This window comes from Polistes canadensis, unplaced genomic scaffold (genome assembly GCF_001313835.1).
Source record: "Polistes canadensis isolate GaletaPanama2010 unplaced genomic scaffold, ASM131383v1 scaffold_87, whole genome shotgun sequence".
Taxonomy (NCBI): Eukaryota; Metazoa; Arthropoda; class Insecta; order Hymenoptera; family Vespidae; genus Polistes; species Polistes canadensis.
The window spans coordinates 129,279-139,742 of NW_014569634.1; the positions used below are offsets into that span (position 1 = coordinate 129,279).

A 10,464-nucleotide genomic window follows, 5' to 3' on the forward strand; every position below is an offset into this window, starting at 1 on the left:
GAATTAAAAATTAAAAAAGAACTTTATAATTCTAATTATAATATCATTTTATCATATTGCTAACAACGTTAAAAAAGATTAAAATCGATTCTATAAAATCGATTAATTAAATATTAATTGAATATTAATTATCAGTTCAAATCAGACAAAAATCTCGTTGTCTATAGAAATGGATAAAAAGAGAAGGATAAATGAAAAGAGAAAGAGAAAGAGAGAAAGAGAGAGAGAGGAATTGTAGTGGGTGATAATACTGACATGGAACATCTTTCGAACTGTTGACCTCAGACTGTCCAAGTCCGTCAAGTCAGGGTTGACCCCTGGGTCATTCTTCCATCCATAACAGGCATTATTTACAGCTTCGCAAATATGTTTAGAATAATCCACACCAAGTAGCATCCAATAAATCGTTCATATACGTGCCTTGAGCTTTAATACAAATAGATTCGATAAAATAAAACAAGTATTATAATAATATCCAAGTGTTAGATGTTTTAACGAATTTTCAATATTTCGATAAAAGTACATATTCGTTGATAAATAAATCACTTATATTAAAAGTCATTTAATTCAATTTATTTTATTTTGCATTTGAACGCATTGCTGTCCTTATATTATCAATTAATATATTAACGTGTATATATTTGTGTGTATGTGCGCGCGAGCACGTGTGGTGTGCGCGTTCATTTATTTATTATAATTAATATAATAATTAGGTAGTGTAATATTAAACACGCTTCTTTTATTCGTATATTTCTTATCGATTTTATTTAATCGACTATATAATAACGATATCATCATCATCATTATCATCATCGTGCATGTCGCGTGTTTACATAAGTATCTCATCAATTCAATGCTGCTTAAATATAAAATACTATAAATCAGAGCCGCGGAACGTTAACTTTGAGAGACCTGGACTAACACTGTTTGGGGATCTACTCAATTATCCTACAAAATTAACCCAAATTAGGGTTAGTTGCGGCGACTCCTTTGCCATTTTGTTGAAAAACTATTTAATCAATTTTTTCTGCAATTTTTAATTTAAATTTTTGTCTTTTTATATTTTTACTAATGTAAGTTTTGATCCCACGAAGACCATGCCTAAATCCGCTCCTGCTCTAAATGAGAATATATCGGTTCAAGTTATAAATAACTATGTATTCATCTTTGATTTTGTATGAACGAGAACAAAAAATTAATATTACTTTGGAATCGATAAGTTATACAATAACGAAACATATTTTAATTTCAAAATATGATAATTGGCAAAGATCATTTAAGAAAATTGTTCGTTTCAAAGGACACACGTCTAATATTTTTGTTTCAATTTCTATGATTATTCTAAATCCATTACCATGCTACTATTTACAAATATATATGATAGAATAAAATAAAAATAATAATCGTATTGTAAGATTTTATTAAAGAAATCGTTCGTAGGAAGAGGATATATTTTGAAACGTCCATTATATCCCTATATAAATTCTTTGGGATTGTTATCGTGTCAGTCTATGAAGATAGGAGCATGGTCATCAAAACGAAATCCTTGTGTATATGTGTATTGCATCAAAGACGATAGCACGTGATTCGTACGTGTATTACTTTTTTTATCCATCTGCACTGTCATACGCACACTAAGACAATTTTAAGAACGTTCGCAAACGAAAGAAAGAGAAAAAGAAGAAAATAGAGAAAGAGTATTCTTATAACGATTAAAGAAACGAACTTGACCCTTGAATCTGTTCTCAATTTACATTTTCTGATTTCTCTGACATTGGAGCAACGATATCAAAAGAGAACAGATAGAAAGAAAGAAAAAAAAAATGAAAAAAGAATCGAGTTAGGAATTAACGATCGAAACCGACAATCATTTTGTGATCACGAATGACTTCATTGTACTACAGCGAGAGGTGGATTGTGTCTAGCAGGTTGCGCCCTAATCGCACCTGCGACACGTCTGAAGGGTAATTGCAAATGATAGTAAGCACAATAAGGTAATGGGTCCCAGTATACAAATAGCGCTTCCCTTTTATCGATAACAGTGCCCAAAAGACGAGGAGACGTTTCACCAGTTGGACGTTTGCTCGTACTCGTACTTCCGTCTGTTGTTTGTTCTTGTCGTCTATCGGTACTGATAAGAATTGCCGAATTTTGTCTGGAGAAATGTCTGCAGGGTCGCCAGACCAAACGGGGATGTATTCCGGTCTGACATACATAAGGAAGACTAATTCCAACTCGACAACCTATGCATACCATCGGTCCTTGGTTTTCACTGATGGCTAACCTGAAGCTCAGATGTCCATTGATCTTCGTTGCAAAAGAACGTGCAAAGAATCGGTCCAACCACAGAGTTACATCTGTACGATTCTCCGGTATGAGTCCTTGAGATTCCTCAACTCGACACGTTACATTTGCTACGATTCGTGACTCCTTAACGGTGGTGCAGGTGATAAAGTGATCACCACCTGGATCGCGTATCACTACCCATGGTTTAGTTTCGCTGATCTCGTGCTGTTGGTTCATGAATTCCCAGGACGTCGATGGTAGAATAATCTTCGCTCTATCTCTCATGCCTGCTGGACCAGCCGCTAGCATCATGTATCTTCCCGTTCTGAAGGTATTGTCCTCGTAAAGACGAGATACATCCTGAACCGATCGTAAAACGAAATGGTCTGGTGTTTGCAAACCCAGGGAACGGCATCGTCGCAAAAGTTCCAACGGATCGTCCAATGCCGTCACTTCACTCGCACTCGGCACGAAACATTCACATCCCATAATCTCCAAGTGCGGCTTCGCCAAGGTGTCGTAATAAGCGGTACTTGTGACGCTAACTGGTATATAATATACAGCTTTCTCTTTCTTAACGATATCCTGCAAAGCTTTAATATATTCAGCGGCACTACCTGGACCTGGCCGTGGCACGGTGTAAAATTTCGAACATGCAGTTGAAAATCTAGCCAAACCAAAGAGTCCTTCCAATTCGCACACGACTACTTTAGCACCAGCTTTGTAAAAATTACGTGCCAGATGTACGGCTTGTACCGTGCTACCGCCACTAATCAGAACGCATCTCTTGTTTCGTGCTCTTTCCGAAGATTTAGTATTTAGGATGGTTATGAACCATTTCAAGCTTATAAGAGGAAGCTGGATGATTATCCAAAACAAGTAAACTCCAGCGGATATCCAAATAATTGGCGTCCAAAACGCATAAATGATAATGTTGTATATATACTTCAAAAAATTTGGTAGCAATCCCAAATACCAATAAAAAATCCTTATGAGAAAAAAAGGCTTGCTGTTTGGATTCTTGTTATTTACTTGTTGTAAGGTTTTCTGTTGCTGCTGTTGATGATGATGATGATGATGATGATAATGATGAAAGTGATGATTTCTCGAAGAAAATATCACCGTTCCTGAACTACTAGACCCTTGAGACAAAGTCGATGAGTTCGAAACATTCGACACGTTCGACGTAGAACGCTTTAAGGTGGAAATCGGTGAGGATAAAGGTGGTGATGTTGATAACGGTGTACTGGGCAATAATGGTGATGCACTATTGCTTCTCGAAATTGGCGAATTCGAAGACCAATACTTCGACCAATTCTCATTCGAACAGGCAGGCATGGTCGCTATCACTTTCTTCCCTTTTTCTAATATGTTATATACTTTATTTATTTATTCCTATTATATCTTTTAGGCCCGATAGGGCAAGCCTCCGAGTTCCGTTCGAAATCACATCAGAGGTCTGATTCGAGTTTAATATCAGGAAAGGAATGTTGCAACTTCCACCATCTTTTTATTGTTGCTGCGGTTTCTCCTATCCTAAACTTGATAGAATCTTTCGTAAATTCTTTCTCGTATGCCACAAAAATAACAATAGTTTCTTATTCTTATTTTCTTTTTACGAAAACTTACAAACACGTTGTTGTTGAATGCTCAATCTGATGAATATTCATTGAAATCTCACTTACTTTAAATGTAAGGTTCTGCACGGAGCTTGTTACACAGCAGCACTGATTGTAAATGAACTTTGTTTTATTAACCGCACGAATAGGTTCATCTTATGCAATTCTCTTAAGAATTGGCTGTTTCCAGACAGAGCATTAACTGAAGCCAATTCTCGAGATTCCCGGTCTCTTATGAAGTCTGCATCTTGGCCGCGCTATGAACCGTGCTTATCTAATCGTAATGTTCCACTCGCTGCAACGAAAAGAAAGAAGTAACTCGATCGCCGTTTGTAAATCCAATTACTCTTACTTTTTTTTTCGAACAATAGGTCCTCATGAAAATTATTGTTGCTCTGCTTCATACTAATAACTCAAAATTATAACTTCAATCAAATTAGCTTTTTTTTGAATACTTATGCAATTAATTCGTTAAATATTATATATTATAAATTAAATACCGAGATTTGTTGTTTTTTTAATATTATTAAATATTGCATTAATTATTAACAAAATAATAATTTTATTATAACAATACTTTGTGTTCAGAATAAAATACAAAGCATATGTACTAAACAAAAATATATTATTGATATTATATGAAATTTTGAATGTAATTTAATTGCTTCTATATTATGAATATTTATCTATATATTTTTATTACATAATGTTTAATGATCAAGTATATTGTATTCTATACATTAATTAAACATGTCGATATTCTATTAAAATACATTTCTATGTAAACATTTAAAATAAAATTAAACTTTTAGATTTGATTATACATACGTTAAATTTAAGATTATTACATATATATTAGAGAGAGTAAATTATATTTTTATAATTATTATATTTATATTCATTTTATTTGCCGCGCCTGTTGATAGATTTTACTTCATACTTTACAAATAATAATGCTTGGGAACGCTATCTATCGGAATGAAACTTTTGTTTAGCTCTCACGAGAGCAGATTAAAATTTATACCAATACAGAAATATATAGAAGCTCACATGTTCCCTTTTTTATCTACTCAAATTCATCTTAATTACTATTAGAACCACCAGTGGACGATAGTAGATACTTAACGCTACGACTGTACAATACTATCAAAGAATAGAGTATATGATGCTATATGATATATTCATTGATAATATATATAGTATAGTTATATTATAATAGAATTTGAAATAATTATATTTAATTTTTCGTGTATAAACATGTAACATGTGTGTGCATTCAGAAATGTACTTATACATATATTTTTAAAAGTAGTCATTTGAAGTGTCCAAATAGAAAAAAATCTCGAAGATTTGTTGTTAAATCCAACGATTTGAGATACCCATGTAAGTGTGGGAAGCCTGCATTCATAAAATGTATCGAATTTATCGTCGAAAAAATGTATATTCCGTATGTATGTACGACGAATATCTTCATTTTTATGCAATTATTTTAACGCTTCTAAGCAATGACTCAATTCAACGGTGGATTTCGAGGAGGATGGATCACAGAACATATGCACCGAGCTTTTAGACTACAAAAGACATTTTTATCGATTAATTAACAATTATTTTAATGCACTAATGCACTCTACTTGTATTACAGGAAAATTTTACTCACGAAATCATCACTGCTTAGAAGCGTTAAAATAATTGCATAAAAATGAAGATATTCGTCGTACATACATACGGAATATAAATTTTTTCGACGATAAATTCGATACATTTTATGAATGCAGGCTTCCCACACTTACATGGGTATCTCAAATCGTTGGATTTAACAACAAATCTTCGAGATTTTTTTCTATTTGGACACTTCAAATGACTACTTTTAAAAATATATGTATAAGTACATTTCTGAATGCACACACATGTTACATGTTTATACACGAAAAATTAAATATAATTATTTCAAATTCTATTATAATATAACTATACTATATATATTATCAATGAATATATCATATAGCATCATATACTCTATTCTTTGATAGTATTGTACAGTCGTAGCGTTAAGTATCTACTATCGTCCACTGGTGGTTCTAATAGTAACTAAGATGAATCTGAGTAGATAAAAAAGGGAACTTCTGAGCTTCTATATATTCTTTGACCGCAGAAAAATTGGCATAGAACCTCAACGGCAGAAAAAAATGAATAAGTACTCTTAATTGCACATTTTAAATCTATAATTGAACCCTTTAATAATTATTGATTTAATTAGTTATTAATAATTGAAAATACAAAAACTTTTTTCCCTATTTCTAAGCAAGGTTCTATGTCAACTTTTCTGCGGTTATTTTTTGATAATGTTATAGGAATAGTAGGTATTATCATGAAAAGATAAGATGTACATGCTGCGTCGATAATGCTTGGTCAGTATAGAAGTCGCAGTCGGAGTATTTGTTTTCGATAACTGTTGCTAGATGATGTATATAAATGAATACATCAATTTATAGTCTGAGAACTTAACGTTTACTCAGATTCAAATTTTATATCAAAAAATGGATACACGTACAGCGAATTTAAATGACAAATTGTGATAATTAAAAGAATATATTATAACATCATATTGTAAATAAAGATTTGTTTGAAAAAGATTTGTCTTAGTTAATAATAATTTGGATATTTTGTCGAGGAAGTATTCTGCATTGTAATATTCAAGCAACAGAAATATCATTTGTATCCGAGCAATTAACTTGAACGTCATAATTTTTTATTTGCGTTCATTTCGTTAAAACATTAAATAATTTCTTAACAAAAAATGCCAAGCACTAAGGCGAACGCAAACTCAACTAATCAGAATAAAAGGTAAAATAAAGAAAATAAAAATAGTTTAACAATGTTAAAAATTAAATTTAAAAACATAAACATAAATTCTGCTCTAATGTATAATGATTGCATGTCATTTTCAGGAAAAGAAAAGTATCTAAATCTATTCAGTGTGATATTCAAAACGATGAGATAATTCATTTGCAAGAACAATTAAAATTATTGCAATTAGAAAATGAAACTCTGAAGAAGCATGTCGACGGTAATCCTGTAGCTTTTAAAAGCTTATCACCGGATACTAATGTGAGTGGCAGACGAAGTCCACGAATAAACAAAAATTTGATGACAACAAAATCTCGAATAATGAAAAATACAATGAATCAAAAAACTTGTTCTTGCAAAGGTAATTGTTCTACCAGAACATGCGGTTGTGTTAAGAATCAACGTAAATGTGGTCCGACTTGTAAATGTAACGATCAATCTTGTACAAATCAGGTAAATTTATTTGTCATGTTTTTATCGATGCAGATACTCCTGATACTAATTTTATTTTATTTTATTTGCGGTAATAGGAATTAGAAAATAAGGAAAATATGGAAAGTACGCAGAATAAAATATTTGATGAAACACTAAACTTAGAAAATGCACCTTTGAAAGGTGAAACCATACATCAGCACTTATTCTCTCCTACAGATACATTGCATGAAGCTACAATTAACATTAAAATGGAAGAAATATCTTTTAAAATTAAAAAGCAATTAGCTTATGATTCTGATGAAGATACTAAGAAAAGAATTGTAAAAAAGAACTTAATCAAAAAGAAAAAAATTAAGCAACGAAACGAAGATAAAAACGATATCCCTACGGTATACAAAATTTTATTCTAAGTAAATATAAAATAAGTATATGTAGTATTAAAAATTATTATAATATTATAGGATATAAATAATTATTAATGTATTCTTAAAGGTGGATACAAATTTTGATCCTATGAAACCTAATCGTCAATTGCCACGAACACCACCACGAAGCAGTACGGAAAACGAATCTTATAATCTTTCAACGATCATTGAAACATCTTCAGAGAAAGTCGAAAATATTTTACCAAAAGAAAATATTCCAGAAGGTAAGATATTAGCACTGTATATATCGTTTTAAATATATTTCCAAATCTGAGGGTCCCATAACTGGTGATGCACTTAAGCAAGCTGTATATCATCACACTTAAATATTATTAATTTGTTACAGAATTAAATCAAGAAAATGTAGATTTGGATAAGCTGAGTATAGTATTTGTTAAATGTAGTAAATGCGAACGAAAATTTTATCCATGGAGAGTAAAAGTACACGAAAATGCCTGCCATAAGTTATAATAGACTATTAACTTTTAGAGTTTTTACTACATTAACTTTTTTTTTTTTTAATAAATTAATTATCTATAATAAATATTTGTGATGTTAATTATTATAATAATTATATAATAATAAATTTAATAATATTCAAGAGAGAAATAATAATTTTTAAATGAAACTAAACTAATTGTAAAAGTAATTATCAGTAACTTATCCTTAACACGCTCGCTAACAGCAGAACTTATTTTCCGCGTTAATTTTTGTTGCAAATGTGTAAAGCTGACGTCTCAATTAGACATTGGTGTGTTGCATATCTACAACTGGTAGCGAATGAGTTAAGCTAATCGGGGAAAAAAATACTCTAAATCTTTGGCCCATTCAATATAATTATACCGAACAAGTTCTACTATACAATATTATTTCAATGCCATCTAACAATATAATAATAGAGCTAAATATAAATATATCTATATATAAAAATATATATTTATATATATTTTATATATATATATATATTTATATATGTATGTATGTATATGTAATGTTTAGTATGTATACATAATGATTTTTCTAAACGCAGTTGAGATCTTATATACTCACACATACGTACATAATATACTTTTAAAAGCTCATATATCGCAATATTAAATATTACAATACAATCGAGGCTAATTTTTTAATTTCATTCATTATACTTACATCTGAAACTAATTTAAACATAAACATTTTCTTTCTTTGGAATACGAAAGATAAATAGAGCATAACAAAGAGAGAGAGAATGAGGGATTATAATTCCGAAAAGGCTGAACAAGCTGGAGACTAGAATAATAAAGTAGCAGTAGAAAACTATACTATGGACAATCCCCAATATGCTTAAAAGGTCAAGCAAAACCCATCCAAGATAGCAATTGTTTTCGAAAACCAAAATGCTGACCACTAACAAATTGGAAGTGCTAATCGAAGAGCCCCTTTGGACCAATTTGGAATTTACAAGAACTACGTCAGAAAGAAGAATCTATAGTCAAAATCTTGATTTTTCCAGCTTCCCATGGTCGAGCGTGTCTATGCTGATCTAGAGACGCTCAATCCAAAACTTCGTAAAGAGATACCATTCTATATACTTATGCATGTCTGTACCGGAGTACTTAATGCTGCCATAATTGACATGGTTAAAACTATCAATTATGAAGATTGGTTTACTGATGAGGAAAGTCTACTGAATTTAATTCCAGATGACTTTTGCATTCCAGCCCAGATAGCCTAATACATCAGGCATGTTACTAGCGCAATAACTTCTCAGGGTGACCTTCCTGATGGCGGAACACTGCACAGACCAATCCCTAGTGACGAGAACTATCCCGGAATACTGTCAAGTAATTTTAGAAGGATTACTGAACAAAACCATAATGCGTATGAGTGTTATGTGTCACTATACGTAACGTCTTGATTAGTCCAGGAAACCATAGACCAAAATAATAACAACTTTTACGACTTGAATCCTCTACCGGAGGGAGCATATCCTGCGAATTGTGTACTGAATCACAATTTCCTTGGCTATAGGACCATTGAATGCCTTACAATCGAAGGACGCCAATCCTTCTCACAGAAGGACCCTCACTGATATTGAGTTTCATAATTCAGAAACCATGGCCAGACACCTCAGGGCTGGTGCCCTGAACTAATGGCGAAAGTTTACGGAAAAGTAAGAGTTCTTGAAATCAAATATAAAATGATGATAGGAAGACCTTCACACAGAACTAATTCCATAGCAACTGGTTGGGTTAAAGTTGCTGTTACAGGACAAGATGCTTACTGCTATAATTGTGAACGATTAACATCTATTAACCCTGGTATATATAGTAATTCTGCGATGGGTAATGTCTAATGCGCAATTCTTGGGATCTTGACTCTCAAGAGAGAAAAAGAACCCAAACTGCACATAGACTATGCTACACAATGGATGAAGGAAATGCTCCAACACGTTGGACCGGTAATATCATCCGAAATTTCTTAATGCAGGAACCCTTTCTACCACTGATTAGGGTTGATAATCCTGCACTTAAAGTTTCACATTACGTGTAAGTACCCGTCAGTGGAGACAGGGGTTTGCTTGTAAGAACTTGGACCAGGAGGAATATTATTAGGAAAACCTAATATAGCCTGGTTACATCCTAATTCTTAGTGAATATACTAATTGATACTACTTTGCCAGAGAATACTCTGATACCTGACATTTTAAGAAGGCCGTTAAGGCGTCTGTGTTATTTACTATTTTAATTATATACATTTTTGAATTTGACCATTCAATACCATCATTTCTTACCAATTAGTCAAATATAGTAGAACAAACACTGATCGTACTACTAAACCTTTTTGTTAACTGATATAGTTATTATTCATTT

General features: G+C 32.0%; 2 protein-coding genes across 2 annotated transcripts; one reads left to right on the forward strand and one right to left on the reverse strand.

Moving 5' to 3' along the window:
* Positions 1-560: 560 nt before the first annotated feature.
* Positions 561-4,310, reverse strand: LOC106786894. The gene has a single exon (XM_014748773.1). The coding sequence runs from the start codon at positions 3,622-3,624 to the stop codon at positions 1,891-1,893; it is 1,734 nt and encodes a 577-aa protein (XP_014604259.1). The 5' UTR covers positions 3,625-4,310; the 3' UTR covers positions 561-1,890.
* Positions 4,311-6,344: 2,034 nt separating this feature from the next.
* LOC106786875 lies at positions 6,345-8,175 on the forward strand. Its single transcript, XM_014748743.1, has 5 exons — positions 6,345-6,749; positions 6,854-7,205; positions 7,283-7,576; positions 7,680-7,836; positions 7,959-8,175. The coding sequence occupies exons 1-5, from the start codon at positions 6,703-6,705 to the stop codon at positions 8,081-8,083; spliced, it is 975 nt and encodes a 324-aa protein (XP_014604229.1). The 5' UTR covers positions 6,345-6,702; the 3' UTR covers positions 8,084-8,175.
* Positions 8,176-10,464: the final 2,289 nt, after the last annotated feature.

Excerpts from the sequence above, each read along its gene's own strand:
- LOC106786894 (XM_014748773.1), bottom strand. The coding sequence starts at position 3,624 with ATGCCTGCCTGTTCGAATGAGAATTGGTCGAAGTATTGGTCTTCGAAT.
- LOC106786875 (XM_014748743.1), top strand. The coding sequence starts at position 6,703 with ATGCCAAGCACTAAGGCGAACGCAAACTCAACTAATCAGAATAAAAG. Across the intron at positions 6,750-6,853 it reads TCAACTAATCAGAATAAAAG|GAAAAGAAAAGTATCTAAAT; the intron begins GTAAAATAAAGA and ends TGTCATTTTCAG. Across the intron at positions 7,577-7,679 it reads ATAAAAACGATATCCCTACG|GTGGATACAAATTTTGATCC; the intron begins GTATACAAAATT and ends GTATTCTTAAAG.